The sequence below is a fragment of the Marmota monax genome, unplaced genomic scaffold, assembly GCF_021218885.2.
Source record: "Marmota monax isolate L192 unplaced genomic scaffold, Marmota_monax_Labrador192_F-V1.1 WCK01_AAM20220418_F8-fsc00008, whole genome shotgun sequence".
Classification (NCBI taxonomy): domain Eukaryota; kingdom Metazoa; phylum Chordata; class Mammalia; order Rodentia; family Sciuridae; genus Marmota; species Marmota monax.
In genome coordinates this window covers 18,707,508-18,731,911 of record NW_026694432.1, presented here as the reverse complement: position 1 = coordinate 18,731,911, position 24,404 = coordinate 18,707,508, and the positions used below count along the sequence as shown (strand labels likewise).

The 24,404-nt window shown below is 36.8% G+C and overlaps 1 protein-coding gene across 39 annotated transcripts in view; it reads left to right on the top strand.

Moving 5' to 3' along the window:
- Positions 1–24,404, top strand: part of Epb41 (erythrocyte membrane protein band 4.1) — a 171,802-nt gene that overhangs the window by 79,066 nt on the left and 68,332 nt on the right. For 38 of the 39 annotated variants that reach the window (XM_058570976.1, XM_058570977.1, XM_058570979.1 and 35 more), the window contains exons 4-7: positions 1,226–1,330; positions 9,547–9,589; positions 19,846–19,921; positions 22,245–22,463. In XM_058570976.1, the coding sequence (XP_058426959.1) occupies positions 1,226–1,330; positions 9,547–9,589; positions 19,846–19,921; positions 22,245–22,463 (443 nt within the window). Of the gene's footprint in view, positions 1–1,225; positions 1,331–9,160; positions 9,469–9,546; positions 9,590–19,845; positions 19,922–22,244; positions 22,464–24,404 lie in introns of those variants that run through there. The other variant, XM_058570998.1, reaches the window with a different exon arrangement.

Genomic DNA, 24,404 nt, shown 5'->3' with positions numbered 1-24,404 from the left:
TTGTAGTGAAAGCAGGAGGAAAAAGAAAAGAATGATGAGATAGAAATGGGTTAAGAATGAGGTGAATGAACATTTGTATGAATTACTAATAGTCATTTGAAATAACTCATTAAGTGGAGAATGTGTCATCTATGTGGCCTAAAAAGATTCCTAGGGCTGGCAGTGTAGCTCAGTGATAGAGCAGTTGCCCAACAACATTCACAAAGCCCTGGATTCCATCCCCAACACTGATTTTAATTTTTAGAAATATTTTTATATATTTCTCAGAAGGCATTAGCATGTCCAATTTTTTTCAACAATTTCTGTGAATAGGTAGGACAGGTATGAATATTCTTATAATTTTATAGATAAGAAGGCTAGTATTAGTTGCAATGGCTCAGGTTAGTTGAAGCTGCTTAGTTTTTAAGCTAGTGAATAAAGGAATTAGGACATTTTACCTCTAAATCACAGCCTCTAAGTTAGGGCCTTTCCTTCCTATAAATGGGAGCATAAGTACCAAGTACTTGGGAGTTGTTTGACGTTGTAGGTAAATAAATATTAAAATGATTTGTAGCACTACCGAAAGAGCTGTTCCAACAGGTAGTGTCTGTAGGCTATCTAGAATTTTATGTTATATTTCTCTTGGGACATTTGTTCTGAAAATGATGGTCTAAGGATTTCCACAGCCTGACAGTTGATTCAGCTGGTTGCAGGGACTGGCACTGGCCCACGGTATGTTTCAGGAATTATTGCTCCCCAAATAAAGAATGTATGTTTATGATGGAGATGGGGGGTGGAAGGTAGAGGAAAGGTAGCTTTGCATTGAAACTGTGTCCAAAGTACTATTCTTATGTTGCCTATGTAAGCTGATGAATTGAAAGACAGTAATTTAAATCATACTGTTCTATGAGACTGTGTGGCCACCTGAAATTTAATAACCAAAGGTAAAATAGGAAAGTAAAAAGTAACAGTTTATTTCATTTGGTGTTAAGTACAAGGTTAAGAGGAAACCTCAGCCGGGCAAGCCTCCCAGCTGCTCCGGAGGCTAAGACAGGAGGATTGTGAATCCAAAGCCAGCCTCAGCAAAAGTGAGGCACTAAGCAGTGAGACCCTGTCCCTAAATAAAATACAAAATAGGGCTGGGGATGTGGCTCAGTGGTCGAGTGCCCCTGAGTTCAATTCCTGGTAGCCCCCCTGCAAAAAAAAAGAAAAAGAAACCTCAACTAAAATATGTTGTTTATTGCAGAAACATGCTAAGGGACAAGATTTGCTTAAAAGAGTATGTGAACACCTCAATCTTTTGGAGGAAGACTACTTTGGTCTAGCCATTTGGGATAGCGTAAGCTCTAAGGTAAGGAGACTGCAAGCAGTGTAAGAAGCTGACAAATTATTTGAATTCTTTGTTGTTAAGAATGTAGTTACACCTGTCTCTCTAAGTGCACTTAGTCTGTTCTGGTTTCTCAGATTTTCCTTCTATAATTACCTTCAAAGCAAATACTATTGCTAGTGTGTTCTTTAATCATTGAGAGAAAGTATCTATCATATATTTTTAAATAGTAGGGAAAGTAAAGAGGTATATGCCCTAATTTGCAAGCAAACAGATGCCAGTAACTTCATATATTATGCAATTAGTATTGTATCTGATTCATAGGAAGTTTATAATAAATATGTGTTGAATGGATGTAATTATGATACATAATTTACAAGCAATGTTATTGAAGAGAATAAACTCTTAATATTATTAAAAGAATCATGTAACGAGTCTGACATTTTCCCCAATCTTAAAGGAAACCAGTTGTTAACTTGTGTCGAAAGGAGAAGAATGGGTAACAACACCCATTCACGGAGGAGGGAAGAAAGGTTAAAAGGCAGGCATTTACCTCAGAACGCTTGAATTTCCTGCGCCAATTAATTGAAGTTGCAAATCTTTTGCTTAAAATCTACTGATGAAAACTTAAGTCCAGTTTTTAACAAGTGGTTGCATGTGCTGTACTTGATACTGTAAATAGAGCTGTGAATAAGGAAGACATAGTCCCTGCCCTCTGGAGCTTCCAGTTCAGAGTGAAGATGACATTGATTCCTGGTGTGATGACTGTTATACTAAAGGAAGTACAGGACGTCATGGAGTTATGGCCAGGGAAGTTTTCTCTGGGGAGGGGATACTCAAGCCAAAATCTAAAGGATAAAATGGGCAAGTGAAATGACAGAATGGCTGCGTAAAGACCTACGATCGAGAGTAACGTTTGAGGAACTGAGAGCCAGCTAGGCTGGCTGAACACTGGAGGTGAGGAATAGAGTATAGAAGAATCTAGAGAGCTGCTCAGGGTTTGGAGGAGTCCTGGAGAGCAGCTTTTATAAAATGTTGGTTCTTTTTCCAAGATGATTTCAAATTATTAAGAAAAATTGAAGCTAGGCATGGTGCTGCACTCCTGTAATTCCATTGGCTCAGAAGGCTGAGTCAGGAGGATTACAGGTTCGAAGCCAGCCTCAGCAATTTAGCTGAGACCTTGTCTAAAAACAAAAGGCTGGAGGTGTCGCTCAGTGGTTAAGTGTCCTTGGGTTCAATCCCTGGTACCAAAAAAAAAAAAAAAAAATAGTTGAGGGGCAGCAGCGTTGAACAACTGTAAATCCTATTGATTAGGTTATTTAGGTTAGTGCAAACTAGAAGTAGAATGACAATTTGCCTAAGTAAAAGTATTTAGTCCTAGTAGCTCCCTCTAAATTTGCAAAAGTTTGTTCCTCCTATGAACAACTGTTGATTGTAGCAGAAGAATTGTGTCTACCAGCAAGTACTAGGTTAATATTGTTCCTTAAGAACTTAACCTTTACTTTGTCTCCTTAAAGGATCAAACATGCTTTTATTAAAACTATTTCTCACTAGCAAAGGAACATTGAAATTAATTTTAAAAATAAAACAATATCCCAAAACTACAGTGAAAAACTTTCTACAGCTGTAAGCTAAAAAATTCTACCAAGAATCTGGGGAAATACTCTGAAAAATATTTATCTTACATTCGCTTAATGAGAATTTTGATGTCTAGAAATTGAGTATTGTTATATTGTAGGGGGAAAAAAAGGTTCATTTGAGAATAATTAAGAATTCCATAACTTGCCCAGTAAATAAAGTCACTGCTGGAAATAAATTTTCTGTGAATCACGTTTCTAGAAGCTAGCTCATTTAAGGGTTTCAGCAGAAGAAATTCTGCTATTGAGTTTCTGGGGTCCATATTGGGATAAAATTTTTCAGTTTCATTGAAAACTTTTTACCATTATTGGTGTTGTCCATACTCTGTCCTGTGGAAAGTTTTCTTTATAGCAGTTTCTACTATCCTAGTTTTTAATAAGCAAATATTAAATTATTTTATTTATATGTTTATGTGTAAAGTGTTTTTTAAAATATCGAATATAAAAGCTGAAGAGCAAAGTGCAAACCTGCCTATGTAAGGAAATATCCCTCATAAAGTATTTCTGGAAAAAGAAAGGTGATATCTCTGAATCACAATCTTGTGGGAAGCCATTCTCGCACGTGATTGGGCACCTCCCTGATTGGGTGTGAGGCGTTCTGGCTAAACTGTGTGGGAACTAATCCCCACCCTCTCTAGGTGCCAGAGCTCATCCGTGTGGGGATGTGACTGACCATTGACCCTGAGACCAGTCACTGACCCTGACCTTGGAATGCTGTCCCCCTCGACCTTCATTGGATGGAATTTTTCCCTGAATTTCTTGTTCCCCAATAAAAGGCCACTCCCTGGCATGCTCTCTCTCTCTCCTGCTAGTCCTGAGTAAGCCTCGCTGCCCCACCGGGTGGCTTGAGGCAGGAGCCAGAGGAAGGGCCATCTCAGACCTGGTCAAAGAAAAAGGTAAATTGAGTTTGTGTGTTTATTTTGATCTCACTAGTTAACTAATATGCTTCCAACCTCTAGTATGAAGCTAGCGTGCTGTTCGCGCGGCGGACAATCTACCCTAAATTTCCCTGATAGCTATAAGACCTTTCCAGGGAGATCTGTGGGCAAGTGATCCTAGGAACGAAGGGCTTATTATAGTCAGCACATTGTCAGTCTGTGGTGTAAATCAGGTCCTTAAAGGATATCCAGCAGGACCATGGTCAGAACCTTTCTGTTTCTTGATCCTTCTGCATAACTTTTGGCCCTTTTCCCCCCAAGCCCTTATAGAACCAAGCTACTAGGATCTCCTGCTCCAGAGTTATGAGATTTCACATTTCTGCATTTTAGTGTGGGTCGGTTTTCATCCATTGTTTCGGCTGTTGTTTATATTCTTCACTAGGTTGTGATTATCTCAAGAAAATAGGTGCCCAGCACATTGCCTGCCCTGAATATGGCAGACATTCAATAAATTAATTGAAAAATTGAAACATATTGTTACACTTTATTTTTTTTAATGTTTATTTTTTAGGTGTAGATGGACACAACACAATGCCTTTATTTTTATGTGGTGCTGAGGATTGAACCCGGGTCTGGTTATGCTAGGCGAGTGCTCTACTGCTGAGCCACAGTCCCAGTCCCATATTGTTAACTTTAGACTACAGCTTTGTCCTTACTAGTTGGGAGTCAGGTAAATTATTCATACCTCTCATTGATAAAATAGGAATGATGATGAGATAATCTTTATGAAAGCATGCAGAATGGCCTTGCATGTAGTAAGTGCTCAATAAAAAAAAAAGGAGTTTCTCCACTTCTGCTGACAGGTGGGGTCTGTGTGCTGACAAAGGTATTGCAGCTTTTAATGGTGGGCTATGCCCTCCAGTGTTGCAGCAGACCCTAGTAGCTCACTGCCAATTTATTCTTTCTGGGTTCTTGTCTGGAATTTGAAGAGTGAAATCCATAGACCAAGAAAAGTGAGAATAAGAGTAGGATTTATTGAAGTATGAATAGAAACAAAACCCTTTTGGGTGAGAGGGGACCCAATTAGGGTTGCTGCCTGAGTGTGCTATTCTAGGGGTTTATATAGGGTAAATGCTATTGGTCCAAAATTTATGTTAATTAGGGTTTGGAAAGGTACTAACACTATTGACTAGCACTAGTACTAACACTAGATTACCAGGCTGGCTGTGAGGCTTCCAGGCAATCGGGGAGCCATGTCATTCCCATTGATATTATGATAGTAGTATTATTTTACAATTAAATTACAAACGGGCTGGGGATGTGGCTCAAGCGGTAGCGTGCTCGCCTGGCATACGTGCGGCCCGGGTTTGATTCTCAGCACCACATACAAACAAAGATGTTGTGTCTGCTGAGAACTAAAAAATAAATATTAAAAAAATTCTCTCTCTCTCTCTCTCCCACTCTCTCTTAAAAAAAAAAAATTACAAACAAACCAAGGCCTCCACTTAATAATTTGTTGATCCTAATCTGGAAATGCATTCTGGAGCACCCTTCAGGTTGAATAAACTACCTAATCTTTTCTTAGGAAGGGTGTGTACTGAAGAATATTATGCTTCTTACTTAAAATTGATGGTATCTAGCCAGATTATGGGACTTCGTCTTAGCTATTGGAAAAAGATAAAATTATGACTAATTTAGAGATTTAATTGACTTTAATTGGTTAATTTAAAGATAGAATTGACTTTGATGAATAGTTCATGAATAGGGCAGCCCCATCCTGCAGAATAGAATGAGGGCTCCCACTGGGCAGGGAAGTGGGTTTTGTAGGCTGGGATAAGGAAACAGAACAGTGTGGGGGCGGGGGAGGGGGGAAACAGTGGGCATCAGGTTACTTTTGTAAGGGTGAAAACCAAGGGGACTTTTTTTTAAAAGTGAACTCAGACTAGAATCTTGATTTCAAGAAAAACTGATCTGTTTGAGGATATAACTTCTTCCTTCAGATTTCAGTTTGATTACCTGACATTTAGCAGGAGTGACTCCATTTTGGTCTGATGTTTGGGGGCCTATGGTACCGGAACTCATTCCAAAAAATGCCCTACATGATTTTTGTCTAACACTGTCATTCCCTATATCTATTGTCAATAAGCCAAGTTTCTAGAAAATACCCTCTCTAGAAGAATATACATATTAATGAAGTGACTAAATCTGTAAAGTATGTAGTCTTGTAAGACTATATCTAAATTTTTGGTCATTAGAAATACAGAAGGTATTAGAGCCATAAAGCCTTTTGGTCTCATCCCCCTAGTTTTGTTTTCACTGTAGGGAACTCAGGGGCACTTTACCACTGAGCTATACCCCCAGCACCACCACCACCCCCTTTTTTTTTTTTTAGATGATCTTGCCAAGTTCTCTAGGCTGGACTTAAACTCACAATCCTCTGACTTTGTCTTGGAGTAGCTTGGATTACAGACGTGCACCACCATGCCTAACCATCCCACTAATTTTACAAATGAGAAAAATGAAGCATATAAAATCAGAATGGCTTTCGTCTTGCACAGTTTACTCCTTCAGCTCTTTGCCTGCTCCCCCATCCTAAGTGATTTTCTTTTTATTCTTTGTTCCTTGATTTTAAATTACTTTATTGTTTCTTTGTTCTTTCTTCCTTTCTTGGTTTCTACCTACAGAATTAGTTCAAGTGTTGGAAAAAAATGCGAACTATTATAATGAGAAGAATTACTGGTATCCTCTTTTCATTTCTAATCTCTGGTGTCTTCTTTTTGTATATGAAAAGGTTTATCCTTGGATATGTAGCTTCTCTCCTTTAAAAGCTTCTGAATCTGTGTTTTGTTTTCAATCTAGTACCTTGAGCTGGGCGGAAAGTTTATTGAAGTGGCTTTTTCCTCACAGGGAGTGGTTTGAACTTGCTGCTTTCCTACGTACTGCATGATAATAGGCCAGTTGCCCTACTGAGTCTGAGCAGAGAAAAGGAAAAGCGATCAGGAAGCAAACTCTGCTCTGAGAGATTTTTGTGACTATGAATCAAGTTATATGAGTTAAATAGATACTTCCATTATTTTATTTCTGCCTAAAATTATTTATGAATGAATTGAGGATTTTTCTCTTGGGGGGAAAATCACTCACATTATTTACCCTTCCTCCTAATCCTGTCTGTAAGCAAAAAACAAAAGCTCTTTGAGCCAAAGGATTGAGGTTGTAACTCAGTAGTAAAATGTCCCATAGTTAATCCCCAGTAACAATAACAAACAAAAAACTTAGGTTCTTCTTATAAATAATGAAAATTTTAAATTAAAACTACATTCAATTTAATAGCATTTGTTCTTCTTTTGCCTCCCATTTTCTGTGTGGATGAATATTTAAATAGAAACCAGATTGTCCAGAATTGTTATTTTAAGGGACATCTTAAGATACCTGGTAAAATATAATTCTATAACTGTCTTCTCAATATTTCATCATTTTATAAATTAAGTTCTGTCTCTTTCCTCTAACATTCTCTTCTATTTTTCTTTTCTTTCTTCTTCTTCTTTTTTGATGAACTCAGGGACTCTGTTCTCTGTCCCATAGACTTGATCTCATCGCACCATTTTGCTAAGCTGTATCAGTGCCATTTATAGAGTATTGATTATGTCATATATATGTATATATATATTTGATATGTGTGTATAATAGTTTATTCCACAATAACTCCATGAGGAGGGTAGTTTGTACCAAGTACACATATGAAAAAATTGAGGCTCAGAAAGATTATCTTAGGTAAGTTTATATAGCTAATAAATGGTGGAGAGGTTAAGGCAAGGTTATAATTCAAGACTGATTTCAAAGCATGTTCCCTGAACCATTATACTCTGCTGGACCACAATTATCATCCTGCACAACAGCCTCTTATTTGGTCTCCCTGTCTCTAGGCATGCTTCCTCTAATTCATGCTACTCCTTTATTTTAAATCCTCTAATGGCTCCTGCTTGCCCAGAACTTGATGGAGTCCATATTCCTAGCACGGAGTAAGGTGCCTTCCCTGATCTGGCCTTTACTTTCCTTTTCAGTTTTGCGTCTCTTTACCTCTGAGCTCAAGCTGTGGGGAGCTACATATGGCAGTTCAGAAATAATCATGTTCTTTTTTATACTTCAGTGGCTTTCTCATTACCTTTTTTTCTTTTTTGCCTGGATACCTCCTGTTTGTCAAGACTCAGTTTAGATCCCCTAGACACTCTATTGGAGAAACATTTCCTGACTGCCTTCCAGTCCATGCTGGTGCGCGTTCTCTGTGATCTCAGTGTACTCTCAGCTCTGTCATGGCACTGTCATAGTAATGGCCACACCTGGAACAAATCGATTGCTCATTGTTCATGTCTCACATTAAAATGACAGCTCCTAAAGAACAAGCACTCTTTTTATAATCTTTTTTTTTTTTTTGAAACCACACTGCCAACTACATTGAATCATTCCTCCAATATTTGTTTGCTAAATAAAATACTGGGAGTTAAATAATTTTAGTAAAAAAGTAACTGTTCTTGTTCACGTCAATTCTTGTTATCTCCAGAAGGTTTTATTTTGCTTTTTTCTGGTGCTGGGGGTTGAACTCGGGGTCTTCACTCATGCTAGGCAAGTACCCTATTACTAAACTACTCCCCAAGCCCTGTTTTTGTTTGTTTGTTTGTTTTGTTTTTTAATTGTAGATGGACAGCATGCCTTTATTTTATTTTATGTGATGCTAAAGATCGAACCCAGTGCCTCACACGTAACAGGCAGTCACTCTGACACTGTATAGTCCCAGCCTTCCCCAGCCCTTTTTAATTTTATTTTGATACAGGATCTAAGTTGCTCAGGCTGGCCTCAAACTTGCCATCCTCCTTCCTCAAGTTGCTGAGTAGTTGAGATTACAGGTATACCATGACACCCAGCTGAACTATACCCTCAGCCAACATACTCTTCCATTTGTATCTTCATTCTGTAAAAATGTTTTAAATAATTCTAGAAATTTAGTGATTTTTGACTTTAAACATTTCTCAAAGGTTCCTATGAAAGATGTTAATGGAAAGGCTCTTTTCAAGTGCCATTATTTTACATGGTCTACCATGGGCTATGGAGCCTGTCCTGGTGATGTGTGGACCCTTGACAGGGAGAACAGTGAGGGAAAGATTAGTGTGGGCAAGAGTAGTCAGGCAGAACCTAATGGCCCTATTATCCTGTGAACATTAACTGGGTATGAACCATGTAACAGATGTTGTGCTGATGTAGAAAACTTGAACGAGACAAAGGTCAGGGTTGGAAGGGAAAATAAGATTTGGATAATGTGAATTGATTCTGGTTGTAGAATCTTTTCTAGACTTGACCGAATAATATAAATAGCAAGTGTTTATTTCATACTTAATGTTTACTAAGAGATTTCCATATATTAGCTCACTTAATCTTCCTAACTTTGTGAGGTGGGTGCTACTCTAATATCTCATTTTACAAATGAGGGGATGAGGCCTGGAGATGGTAAAGTTACTCAGTTAGAATGTAGTGGAGCTTGGATTTAAGCCCAGCTTCTGAGTCTTACTTTGCTGAACATCATTATGTTTTGTAAAATCAATGCAAAGCCCGTCAGGGGAGATGCAGGCTGATGTGGAGGCACTCTTCCAAGATGGTCAGTGATCCTGCTTCCGAGGACTCTGTTGTTTATGTGTGTTGTGGCTCTGTGTGAATGCCTTTTCTCTTTTTACAGACATGGCTGGATTCTGCCAAAGAAATCAAAAAGCAAGTTCGAGGTAAGTAGATATAGCCCTTTTTATAGTTTTCCCTTTCTTTTAGTAGGTCAAAGGATTTCCAGCCACTTCTGGCTATGAGTCAGTCACTTTAGAATACTAACCATTGCAGATTGCTTTGAAATGACATAAAGCCTTCCCCTGGAAGGAGGAGATTCCATAATAGAAAAATGAAGCAGAGGAGGACACTGTTGAGATGTAGGTTAGATCTTGACCTTTTTTTTTTTTTTTTTTTTTTTTTAACAACTAGGCAAAGCTAGGGAAGATAGGAACAGGTAAGAGTAACAAGTGGAAAAGAACGAAGATGAGCCAAGAAAAAATATGGGAGTCAGTTCCCAGAATGGTAGTGATTAAAACTGCAGTAGCCCACTAGTGGGAGTTTGCTGCTAGATCCTGCTCCTCTTAAGTTGTTCTGGACTATTGTATTACAACTTTCTTTATTTCTTTCCTTTCCGGTTTTTTTTTTTTTTTTTTTTTTTTTTTTGATGCCAGGGATTGAACTCAAGGCCTCACACACTCTACCTCTGAGCCTCGCCCCTAGCCCTGTGTTCTAACTTTCTCCATGTTTTCTTCCCTATACAGTTGTCCCTCTTTATCTGTGGTATCACTTTCTACAGTTTCAGTTACCCACAACAAACTGTGATCTGTAAATTTTGAACAAAAGATTCCAGAAATAGATAATGTATACATTTTGAATTGCATGCCATTTGCAGTCCTGCTCCAGTCTTGCCTGGGACATGAATCATCCTTTTGTCCAGTGTAACCATGCTGTGTCGCTATCCACCCGTTAGTTGCTTGGTTGCCATTAGGGCTATCAGGTAATCCCAGTATCACAGTGCTTGTGTCCAAGTAAGCTTTATTTTATTTGATAATGGCCATAGAGCGTAAGAGTAGTGATGCTGGCAATTTGAATAGACCAAAGAGAAGCTGTAAATGCTATCCTTTATTTGAAAAGGTGAATTTTCAACTTTACGAGATATATATGTATATATATATGAAAACCATACACATAGAGATTGGTACTACTTAAGATATCAGGCGTCCACTGGGGGTTTTGAGGTGGAACATATTCTCTAGGATAAGGGACCGCTGTAGTTCTTTTCATCCCTTCCAGCAGTCTTTTCCAACTTGAAGTATAAGGGACTATGGAAGATAAACAGAATGCAGGAATAAGAATTGCTTGCCACTGGCTCTTCTGACATTGTGGCTTCACTGTCAGCTTTAAGGCCTCCGACATAGCTCATGCTGTATACCCTGCTCAGACTGGTGTCCCGGGATGAAGAAAAGTATATGTTAGTATTTTGTAGCCTCAGACCCAACAGATTAACTAAGAGGTAGATGCTTTTTGTTTTGTTTTGTTTTGTTCTGATTAAAGGTCAATAGTTATCCTGTGAGTTTAGTTTGTTTTTGAAGAAACTTCCAGGAAATGCAGTTATTAATCTTAATTTTTAACTATCACCTGAATGCAAACTTTACTTCCAGAAAATAGACAGAAATCAAGAGAGGCTTATTTAAGACCCTATACTGTAAAGTTTCTCTGTTTCTGTAGCATAACTATTTTACAGTTCAGGAATTATAAAGACTTTTTTTGTCTATTTGATTAATTTTTTTCTGGGATGGAACCCATGGTGCTGTACTATTGAGCTACATCCCCAACCCTTTTTGTGTTTTATCCGGAGACAGGCTTTTGTTAAGTTGCTTAGGTCTTCACTAAATTGCTGAGGCTGACCTTAAAGTTGCAATCCTCCTACCTTAGCCTCCTGAGTCACTGGGATTTCAGGCCTGTGTCAGCACACCCATCCCATTCATTTATTTTATTTTATTTTTTAAAAATTTTTTAGTTACAGATGGATGCAATGTCTTTATTTTATTTTTATGTGTTGCTGAGGATTGAACCCAGTGCCTCACGTGTGGCAGGCAAGCACTCTACCTCTGAGCCACAACCCCAGCCCCCATTCATTTCTTAAAACACCTTTCTTATGGTGAAATGTTTTCCTTTAGACTCCATTTATAATTTTTTTTTAAAGAGAGAGTGAGAGAGATAGAGGTAGAGAGAGAGAGAGAATTTTTTAATATTTATTTTTTTAGTATTTGGCGGACACAACATCTTTGTTTGTATGTGGTGCTGAGGATCGAACCCGGGCCGCACGCATGCCAGGCGAGCGCGCTACCACTTGAACCACATCTGCAGCCCTATAATTGTTTTAATTTTATAAAAAGAGAGAAGATGCCAGGCACGATGGCACACGCTTGTTATCCCAGTGGCTCAGGAGGCTGAGACATGAGAATTGCGAGTTCAAAGCCAACCTCAGCAACTGTGAGATGCTAAGCAACTCAGTGAGAACTTGTCTCTAGATAAAATACAAGAGCCGGGGATGTGGCTCAGTGGTCGAATACCCCTGAGTTCAATACCCAGTACACAAACCCAAAAAACAGAGAAGATAATCCTTTGGACTGCCAGCTCTCCATATTTGCTTTTTATCTATAAAAGCTTGTTTTTTTTTTTTTAATGCAAGTCAAAGCAAAAAATATTCAGAATATTTGAGGCATGACTAGAAAAAAAATTCTGTCTTCTTTCAGTGAATATACTTTTAATATTCAATATTACTCAGGAATAATATTATTCATATAAGAGGATTCTTTAGGAGGAAAAGTTAACACAGTGTATGCTAAGAAGAATATTTAGTAGATTCCTAAGTATTAAAAAAATCTCTTGCTAAGAAAAAGAACTTAAATGTTTGGCATTTAAAAAAAATTATAAAATATGAGCATGCAGTCTTGTGAAGATATTGTCACTATCTACAATAAAGAAACAGTTGAATTAACTATGATGTTAACTATTATTAATAAATTTTAACATTTTCAAAATTTAAAAAATTATAAAATATCAAATCCTTTCTACAACATGAAAAAAATTATTTTTTCTAATAAAACTTTAATAATAAAAATGTAAACATCTTATTTAGCCTTCACATTTATCTATTGTGAAGATGTTTTCTTTTTTAACTTTTTCATTATACAAATAATATATACTGATGAAAAATTTAAACATTATTGGATATAGTCACAAATTGATATAATCTATAACATTCTCTGTTAAGCATGTACAAATTTTGTGTTTCAAAAATATAAGTATTCCAGGGCTGGGGATGTGGCTCAAGCGGTAGCACGCTCGCCTGGCATGCGCGGGGGGCGCTGGGTTCAATCCTCAGCACCATATAAAAGTAAAATAAAGATGTTGTGTGCACCGAAAAACTAAAAAAAAAAATAAATAAATATTTAAAAAATCTCTTTTTTAAAAAAAATATAAGTATTCCATACATAGTTTTTTAAACTAGTTTTTAAGATAGATGCTATTAGTATGTGTATCAAGTTGAAAGGCACAAATGAGTACAGCACAAGGTGAACCTCCCTTCTTCCCTGTCTTAGTCATGCAGTTTCCTTTCCTGGAGGCAACCATGGTAACTAATTTCTTGTCTTCCTTTTAGAGATGTTCTGAGTCTATACAGAAACACACCCATGGGTTTTTGAAATTCATCTCTGTTAAAAAAGATTTCACAAAATAATTCTTAATCTGCACTGTGAGATTCTGATTTTTTTTCTTTTTTATTCCCCTTCACATTTTTAAGTGCTGATTTTTCCCCCTCACTAAATTTGTTGTACGTGGCTCATAATTCCATGGTTTAAAAAAGTACCTACTTATATATCTGGAAGTGGAATTACTAGTTTATAGGCTATGTTTATTTTCCTCATTACATGATATTGCCAAATTGTTCTCCTTTAAATTGATTCTAATAGTTCACACCCCCACCAGTATTATACAAGAGTTCTTGGTTTCCTATGTTTTCAGAAGGCAGACTTTTCTTTCCCAATTATTAACTTTTTAAAATTTTGGACATAATTTCAGAATTACAGAAATGGAAAGAATGGTATGAAGAATTCCCGGATACCCTTACAACCTTCCCCCAAATTCTTCAAATGTTAATATTTTACTACATTTGCTTTATTTTCTTTTCTATTTACTTATGCGCGTGCATGCAAGGGCATAAGTGCATGTAGGCATGCGTGTGTATACACACACACACACACACATACATACACATACATACATGGCTTTTTTTCTGAACCATTTAAAAATAAGTTTGCATCACAGCAGTGCTGTTCACGAGGTCAAGATGTGGAAACAGCCCAAAAGTGCATTAACAGATAAACAAAATACAGAATATTCAAACAATGGCATATTACGAAACCACAAAAAGGAATGAAGATGAACCAACCTGTGGATGAGCCTTGAAAACATTATACCAGATGAAAGCTAAGCACCACAGGGCACGCCCATGCTGGACTACTTAGGAGCCTGAAGCCAGAGGATTCTTTTTTTTTTTTCATCCTTTATTTTTTTTTATTTTATTTTTTTTTAAATTTTTTATTGTTGGTTGTTCAAAACATTACAAATTTCTTGACATAGCATATTCCACACTTTGATTCAAGTGGGTTATGAACTCCCACCTTCACCCCATACACAGATTGCAGAATCACATCAGTTACACATCCATTGATTTACATATTGCCATACTAGTGTCTGTTGTGCTCTGATGCCTTTCCCATCCTCCACCATCCCCCCTCCCCACCTCTCCCCTCCCCTCCCCTCCTCTCTCTCTACCCCCTCCACTGTATAACCCTGAGGGTCTCCTTCCATTTCCATGCAATTTCCCTTCTCTCTCCCTTTCCCTCCCACCTCTCATCCCTGTTAAATGTTAATCTTCTTCTCCTGCTCTTCATCCCTACTCTGATCTTAGTTACTCTCCTTATATCAAAGAAGACATTTGGCATTTGTTTTTTAGGGATTGGCTAGCTTCACTTAGCATAATCTGCTCTAATGCCATCCATTTCCCTGCAAATTCTATGATTTTGTCATTTTTTAATGCAGAGTAATACTCCATTGTGTATAAATGCCACATTTTTTTTATCCATTCGTCTATTGAAGGGCATCTAGGTTGGTTCCACAGCCTTGCTATTGTGAATTGTGCTGCTATGAACATCGATGTAGCAGTGTCCCTGTAGCATGTTCTTTTTAGGTCTTTAGGGAATAGACCAAGAAGGGGAATAGCTGGGTCAAATGGTGGCTCCATTCCCAGCTTTCCAAGAAATCTCCATACTGCTTTCCAAATTGGCTGCACCAATCTGCAGTCCCACCAGCAATGTACAAGTGTACCCTTTTCCCCACATCCTCGCCAGCACTTGTTGTTGTTTGACTTCATAATGGCTGCCAATCTTACTGGAGTGAGATGGTATCTTAGGGTGGTTTTGATTTGCATTTCTCTGACAGCTAGAGATGGTGAGCATTTTTTCATGTACTTGTTGATTGACTGTATGTCCTCTGCCAGAGAATTCTTGAGTCCAGGAATTTGAAGCCAGCCTTGGCAACATAATGAGACTCTGTCTCAAAGAGGGGGAAAAGTGCCAGACACTAGATACAAAAGGCCACATATTGTATAATTCAGTTTAAATGAGCTACCAAAATAGGTAGATTCCCAGTGACAGAAAGCAGATTAGTTGCTGGCAGGGGTTGAGGAAAGGGTAAACAGGAATTGACTGCTTAATGGACGCAGGGTCTCCTTTGGGAATGATAAAAATGTTTTAGCTAGGTAGAGGTGGTGGTTGCACAACTCTGTGAATGTACTAAGTGCCACCCAATGTACACTTTGAAGTGGTTAACATTATGTGAATTCCACCTCAATTAAAAACAGTTGCAGTCATGATGTCCTGCCCTTCTGCCCCTAATTACTTAATTTTGTGTACCCTAAAAGCTAGGACTTTCCTTCTCCCAAACCCCCATGCTGGATATTGAACCCAGGCTCTCACCCGTGGTAGGCAGGTGCCTAGCCCCACACCAGGAACTTTCTTACATGACCACAGTACAATTATCAAAAGCAGAAAATTAAAATTGAAACAATATTATAACATATAAACATTATTTTTAGTCATCCCAATGATATCCTATAGAGCAAGAGAAAGTAAAACAGCATTGTCACATCTTTTTAGTTTTCTTTAATCTGGAACAATTCCTGAATCTTTAAAGTGTTTCATAACTTTGGTAGTTTTGGAGTATTGACCAACTATTTCATAAGTGGTCAGTTTGAATTTGTCTAATGTTTCCACGTGGTTAGATTCAGGTTATGTACTTTTGTTAAGAATGTCATTAAAATATTGCTGGGTTAGAAGGCAGAAATTTTATTGGTGACAATTTTTAAAGCTTTTTCTAGACACTATTTTTATTCTTCACTAAATATTTTCCATAAAATATTGCTAATTATGTTTATCATGCTCTAGAAATAGTCACTAACTAAAGTTTAACTTTACTGTGTTTTAAATTCCAAGTGATCAATATTTTTAACATCCCTATTGTATTTAATCCTAAACTTGCTTACAGGGAAACTGGACAGTTGTAACAGAAAATAATAGAAAATAGAATAATAGAAAAATAATAGAAGTTTTTATCTATTTAAGGCAGGAATCTGCTGTATTCCCCAGACATCTGGTAAACACAAGTGATCCTCTGGCCTCAGCCTCCCCAATGGCCAGGCTACACGCATGCGCCACCATGCCTGGCTGGAACCAAAAGTTTTGAGTTCCTCGCCTGATAAGTGCCATTAAGAAAAGTAAAAATGTTAATATCTGGGATATTTCCATTTAGTTATGGCTATTTCTTTAAAAAATATTTTGTTTTAGTTGTAGTTAGACACAGTACCTTTATTTTATTTTTATGTGGTACTAAGGATCAAACCCAGTGCCCCGCACGTGCTAGGTGAGCGCTCTACTGCTAAGCCACAACCCAGCCCAGTTATGGCTATTTCTAATGTAGTTAAACTTCCTTATTCTGGAGAGAAAAATCTAAATGGGCCTGACAAGGTGGTTCCCACATGCAATTTCGGCTACTTGGCTGCCTGAAGCAGGAGCATCTCAAGTTCAAGGCCAAATTGGGCAATTTAGGTCTCAAAATAAAAATAAGAAAGGCTCAGGATGTAGCTCAGTGTGCAAGGCCCTGGGTTCAATTCCCAGTACTACCTCATCCCACCCACCCCCCAAATAAATATAAACAGAATTATAGGCTTTTGTCAGTTTTTAAATATTCTTATTTCATTATGTTCAGTAACTTCAGGTCATTTGGATAACTGGGATAATGAATAGGTAAATAATTTCAATAAACTAGTGTGTATTATTTTTCTTGTATAATCCTTTTTTAAAAAATATATTTTCCCCCAAAGCATTATCATTCCTGTATGACTTTCACAACAATGCCGTGAGGTTGATGACTTTATTTCATTCATTCAATATATATTTTTTGAGCATTCATGACATGCCAAGTGCTGTTGTAGGTACTAGGGATGCACACCAAACAAAACAGAAAAAAACATTCTTGCCCTTAGGAATTTGTTTTAGTGGGAGGAGACAAAAGATTATCCCTTAAAAATTTTTATAGGCATCTTGTTAGGTGTGGTGGTGCATGCCTGTAATCCCAGCAGCTTGGGAGGGTGAGGCTGGAGGATTGTGGATTCAAAGCCAGCCTCAGCAATTTAGCTAAGCCCTAAGCAACTCAGCAAGACCCTGTCTCTAAATAAAATACAGAAAAGGGCTGGGGATGTGGCTTAAGTTAAGTGCCCCTGAGTCAATTCCCACCAAAAAAAATCAAATCAAATAAAAAAATACACACACACACACAAATATACATATACACACATACATATATATAGTTATAGGCATAAAAACAAGTAAAGTACATAGAACAAAATTAAAATGGCATAAAAAGAGTATGTAGTGAAAGCAGGTCTCCCTACTGTTATTCTCCCCCCATCCTCTCAGATTTCCTGCCTAACAGATATCCTGCCAAGTTTCCCAACTACTATTACCAGTTTATTTTATATCCTTATAGAGATATTCTAGAAATATATAATCATACTTGTAATTATACTTTTTCTCCCCACCCCCCAAACTTGGATGGCAACTTTCAATATATACTGTTCTTTGAGTTTTTTTCTCACTGAACATTATGTTGAAGATTATTCTGTATAAAGCTACTTCTTTCTTTTTAATGGCTACCTAGTTTTCCAACATAGAGCTGACCCATAATTTGATTTACCTTCTCTTGCTAAATATATACATTTAGGTTGTTTTTAGAATTCTGCTGTTTCACAAATGTCTTATAAAGGTAGCATTTTGACTGCATTCAAGTATTCAGATACATTTATGAAAATGAAATTGCAAAGTGAAAGGGTACATATATGTGTTGTTTTTTGATAGATATACTGAAATTGTTCTCCATAGTATTGTACCAATTTATACTCCTATCAGAAATAGGTAAAAGTGCTTATTTTCCCCTCCAATCATAGGTGTTATTAAGTTTTCTATATCAGTTACTTAACACAAGGCTTAAAGAGATTAAAAAAGAATCACTTTATAAACTATTGTTTACTTGATTTTCTTAATGTTATTCTTATGCATATTATCATTTTTCTGTGTTAAGAAATAACTTATGTTTAAAGTTCTTAAATACTGAATTTGCATATGCAAAACAGTTTTTGAGGACCTTTTTTTCCATATTGATTTGCTCTAGCCAAGGCCTTTCTATAGGTGGTATAGAGGACTTAAAAAAAAAAAGTATATTTGAGAAATTATGAATTAACAATGGCTAGATTGACAGGTTTTTATCATATTAGAAAGTGAAACAACAGATAGTATTAGTCTGTTGTATACTGTAAATGCTGTCCCTCCCTTTTTTGAGAGACAGTTACTAGTTTGTTTTTCTGACCTAAGTGCCATTTAAGGTTTTTGAGATATGAAGCATTAGAAATGGGTTAATGTAAGTATTAGGACCTGAGTAGGCTTTGGTTATACTGGTCAAATGTTGAAGGAAAATATTAACTATTTCTAAGGAAATCTTATATCAAGTGTTTTAGTATGCTTACAAGCACACATTCATTAAGACATTCAAACTATTACAAATATTGTCCTTGTTGCTATTAGCAATAAACATGGTATTTGGAGGTAAAACAGAAGTATGGTTGACACGTAGATGTTTATAGTGGGATAGTAGAACCCAGTGATTAAAAGCATGGGATTTGGAGTAAGAAAACCCTGGATTCACTAGCTGTGTTCTTTGCTAAGCTGCTGTTTCTTCACATATAAACAAATTAATACTAGTCCCTAACATCCTTGGGTTTCCGAGGATTAAAAAAGTTAATGTATGTAAGAGAATGACTTAGTGCCTCGCATGCAGTAAGTACTGAAACAAATGGTGAGTCCTAGGATCGTAACCAAGCATTCTGATTATTGGCTGAGATCAGGCCTTTCTTTATGGGAAGCCAACAGCCACAGTAGGAAAACCCTGAAGGTCGGCATGTAGCTGGAAACATTGAAATGCATCCTCCATTTAACCTTTACTCATCCTCTGGTTTTTATTGTAGATAAAAAATAGAACATTTTTTGTTTGTTTCAGGATTTAATTTTTATAGTTTCCATGCCTATTTTAAACAGAGCTATGATTTTGTTTTGTTCAGTACTGGGATTGAACTCAGGATTGCTATGCCCAGCCCTTTTTTAAAATTTTGAGATAGGTTCTCAATTTAGTGACCCTACCTTAAGATAAAAAATGAAAAATAAGGACCCTTCCTAGGGCCCCTTCTTCCTTCTAAAATAATCTCCCAGTTTCACTCATATTTATGAGACTAATGCTTTTGTTTATTTAAGATGGTATTAACAAATACCACAAATAAATAATGCCGAAAGTGAAAAAGAATATCTGTTGGTAACCTGAATGATCTCTAAGGACACAGAGCAGTATCTAAATCACACTTTGAAAGCCACTGCTACAGAGGTGGGGGGCTATAGCTCACTAGTAGAGCACTTACCTGGCTTGCATGAGGCTCTAGGTTTGAATTCCTAGCCCCACAAACTAAATAAATAAATAAGTAAATTGGTATAAACAAGCTGACGTGTAGGATCTTTAGTATGGTTTCCTTCATATTATTTTGCATATGTACTTCTAATCCCTTGTAAACAAAGCTATTAAGTTAGGTAAAGAAATTAGATCCTATAGTTCTAAATAATGTATAAGCAATTTTCTTCCTGAAAACGTTTATCTTACCACAAAGCATGAAAATGTTAAAAGATTTCAGAAGAAAATTGTTTTCATTATTTTGAGGTACTTAAAACAATCAGAAAATTAGGCATAAACAAAATTCTTTTGTTCATTTTTGCAGGTGTCCCATGGAATTTTACATTCAATGTAAAGTTTTATCCACCTGATCCAGCACAGTTAACAGAGGACATAACAAGGTAAATAATTAATCTGTAGTTAAATTTGTAACAGTAATTGTCATAATCATTAACTCTGGAAATTTTCCTACTCAGAATTGAAGAAAAGTGATAAGATGTTAAATGAGTAGCCTAAGATAAAAAGTTTCTGGCCACTTTAAGGCATATTTGCAAATAAGGGAGCTAAAAAGCCTCAAGTTTCTGATCTGCTTTGGAAGAAACTGACAGAGGAGCTAATAGCCTTGCTTGTTATGATATTATGCCAAGCAGTGGGCAGGGCTCCTCTAAGTCACGTTACATGAATGGACTGTTGAGTGGCTCCGCTGGGTCTTTTTTTTTTTTAATTGCTTTTATTTTTTAAATACATGACAGTGGAATGCATCACAATTCTTATTACGCATATAGAACATAATTTGTCTTATCTCTGTTTGTATATAAAGTATGTTCATACCAATTCATGTCTTCCGCTGGCTCTTTTTTGTTTTCCTTCCCCTTCATACTTATCTCCCACTGTGTTCCTTCCTATAGGGATCAAAAAGAAACTAAAATCTCAGGGTTATTATAGATTCTTTCTATCTCCCATTTAGACTATGTGATTAGGCCCATGATCCTCAGGAACTGAATTCTCCTTTGGGCCTACTTAATTTATAAAATAATCTTCTATTCTTTGAAAACAACCTAATGATTTCTTTTAAGAAAATGACTTTTGTCAAGCACAATGGCATATGCCTGTAATTCCAGCCTCTCAGGAGGCTGAGGTAGGAGTATCACAAGTTTAAGGCTGGTCTCAAACTTGCAATCTTCCTACCTCAGCCTCCTGAGTTGCTAGGATTACAGGCATATGCCACCACACCAGCAAGTTTATATCATTTTTTAAGATGGCTTTGTTGTCCATTCATCTTTAGTACATTCTTTTTATTTTTAAGTTGTAGACAGACACATGCCTTTTATTTTATTTATTTATTTTATGTGGTGCTGAGGATCAACATGCTCATCACACATGCTAGGCACATGCTCTGCCACTGAGCTACAACCTTAGCAACCTCAGCCCCTTTAGTACATTCTTTTTTTTTTTTTTTTTTAATATTTTTTAGTTGTCAGTGGACCTTTATTTTATTTATTTATATGAGGTGCTGAGAATTGAACCCAGTGCCTCACACGTGCTAGGCCACCACCCCAGCCCCTTTTAGTATATTCTTAAAGCTGAGATGCCATCTCTCTCCCCGATAAAACTGTTTCTTTTTCACAGGTAATGTTTGTCTCTTAGAGTTGCTACTTAATCATCTTTCTTCATCCAGTCTTATTCTGTAAAGCAGAATATATCCCTAAAAACCTTTGCTAATTTTCTGCACTTTAAAGGAGTTTAAGATTCTTGTGACTTATTCAGTGTTTCTGTGACTTAAAAAAAAAAAAAAGTCAGGCATGGTCGTGCACCACACCAGTAATTCTAACTATATAACAGGCTAAGGCAGGAAGATTGTAAATTCAAGGGCAGCCTGGATAACATGGTGATACTCCATTTCAGAAAAATAAACAATCCCCCCATAAATGTAGCAACTAATTGTAGATAGCAAAAATTATTGTTGATATATATATTATTCAATATTATGATTTAAAAAAAAGGAATGTTCTAATTAATGTAGGAGTTGTCAATTTCATCATACCTTCTTGTTCTATAGAATGTCTGAATTGGTTAACTCAATTAACATGTGGTAAGGAGGTCAGGATCACAGGTAGGATTATTACACTGATAGAAACAAGTGTCTGTATGTGATAGGGCACTCAGTTGTTTAGTTGGACTGGCTGTTTAGCTGCAGTTTGAATTACCAACAATTTAGCACACAGGGGGAATTGGTCTTATAAGGTGGCTGATAGAATGTTGAAGGCTGCATGCCACATAGCCTATCTGGGAGGGAAAACACACCAGAATGTTCATATCCTAGCAAAAATGTGTCAATATTTCGATCTTAGTTCTTGAAGGACATTAATTATATACACATTTGTCAAAGGAAAGTGATAGAAAAGAAAGGACCTGGTTTGGGACCAAACATTTTATTATTAACATTGAGCTAGCTAAGCCTCTGAGGCTGCCTCTTTATCTATAATCTTGCAGTCATACTCACCTCACAAATTCTTTGAAGATTAAATAGTTTATGTGTATGGTACTTCATATCCTACACTACCTAGATTGCCCACTACTTAGATGGAACAATTATTAATATGATCTCATATTTACTTAATCTCTTCTCTCTTATTTTTCTTCTCTCCCTCTCCCTATTATCCTTTTTGTCCCTCTATATTTTTTTATGACTGACATATTAACATTTTTCTCTTTTGGCTATAGATATTATTTATGTCTTCAGCTTCGACAGGACATTGTTGCAGGACGTCTGCCCTGTTCCTTTGCAACTTTAGCATTATTGGGTTCTTACACCATCCAGTCTGAGCTAGGAGACTACGATCCAGAACTCCATGGTGTGGATTATGTTAGTGATTTTCATCTGGCCCCAAATCAGACCAAGGAACTTGAAGAGAAGGTCATGGAACTGCATAAATCATACAGGTGACTGGGTCTCCAGAGTTTATTCTGTTTGTTTGGTAGTAAGTTTAAACCCTTGACCTGGTATTGAATCAGTGTTTGCCTAAAAGGGAGCATGCTGCCACAGAAAGAGTTGGTGAAGAGCTAATTTCCCTCTACTGTTTGACTTTGAGCAAGTCCCTTTAAGTCTTCTGAACCTCAGTTTTCTTACTATAGTAATGGGCATTGTATTGTAGAATGAAAACTAAATGAGGTAACATAGGTAAAGCACTTAGCACAGAGCTAGATGTGTAGTAGGTACTCAATAAATGGTAGCTATTAGTCTTACAGGTGTTTTTTCTTTTTCCTTCAGATTTTAACTTACCACGCTGTAGTAGCTCCTTAGAGCAAGAGTTTTAAACTTGGAATGTATATATGTGGATAGATTGTGGAGGGCCCATGAAACTCCTGCAGTTATCTTTAAAAGTCTTCGTTGAATTCACCAACTATACTGCTATTTATTTTTTCATGAAAATAATGTGTAACATTGGGAAGTATTGTAGCATAGTACTCAAAAGCAAGGGCATATAGTTCATCTGAGCTAGGTTGAAATTATTTGCCTAGTGAGTATCAGGCCCTCGTTCAATCCCTGGTATCATTAAAAAATAAAATTACAAAAAACTGCTATTGTGAGTTTTGATATATCATAAAAGAAGAATTTTAAATTCTCAATCCTTCATTGTCATTTTTCACAAAGGTTATTTAATGGTAAAAATAATGGACTTATTATTCTTTAGACATTTAATAAAAATTTTGTAATATAGTTAATTTGTAATAGTTAATACTGATAGATATAAGCACATAAAGAATAGTATTTCAGGGAATGGAACCACCATTTGACCCAGCTATTCCCCTTCTCGGTCTATTCCCTAAAGACCTAAAAAGAGCATGCTACAGGGATACTGCTACATCGATGTTCATAGCAGCACAATTCACAATAGCAAGACTGTGGAACCAACCTAGATGCCCTTCAATAGACGAATGGATAAAAAAAATGTGGCATTTATACACAATGGAGTATTACTCTGCATTAAAAAATGACAAAATCATAGAATTTGCAGGGAAATGGATGGCATTAGAGCAGATTATGCTAAGTGAAGCTAGCCAATCCCTAAAAAACAAATGCCAAATGTCTTCTTTGATATAAGGAGAGTAACTAAGATCAGAGTAGGGATGAAGAGCAGGAGAAGAAGATTAACATTAAACAGGGATGAGAGGTGGGAGGGAAAGGGAGAGAGAAGGGAAATTGCATGGAAATGGAAGGAGACCCTCAGGGTTATACAAAATTACATACAAGAGGAAGTGAGGGGAAAGGGAAAAATAATACAAGGGGGAGAAATGAATGACAGTAGAGGGGGTAGAGAGAGAAGAGGGGAGGGGAGGGGAGGGAAGGGGGGATAGTAGAGGATAGGAAAGGCAGCAGAATACAACAGACACTAGTATGGCAACATGTAAATCAATGGATGTGTAACTGATGTGATTCTGCAATCTGTATACGGGGTAAAAATGGGAGTTCATAACCCACTTGAATCAAAGTGTGAAATATGATATATCAAGAACTATGTAATGTTTTGAACAACCAACAATAAAAAAAAGAACAGATGGAGGAAAAAAAAGAATAGTATTTCAGAATACTTAATAATTAAGAGAGTAAAGAGTTATTAATGCCAAAAAAGTTTGAGAACCACTGAGTTGGACTGTAAAGCACATAGTTAAAATCACTAGCTCTGGAGTGAGCCTGTTTTACTTTGGATTCGGATTCCATTCCTTATCAGCTTTTTGACTCTTGGTAAGTTACTTAAGCCTTCTAAGCTTCAGTTTTCTCATCTGAAACCAGGATGATAATAGAAATTTTATAATTGTTTAAATCAGAAAAGTCATGAGAAGTACTCAGCACAGTGATTAGTAGACCTCTCATTATATGAG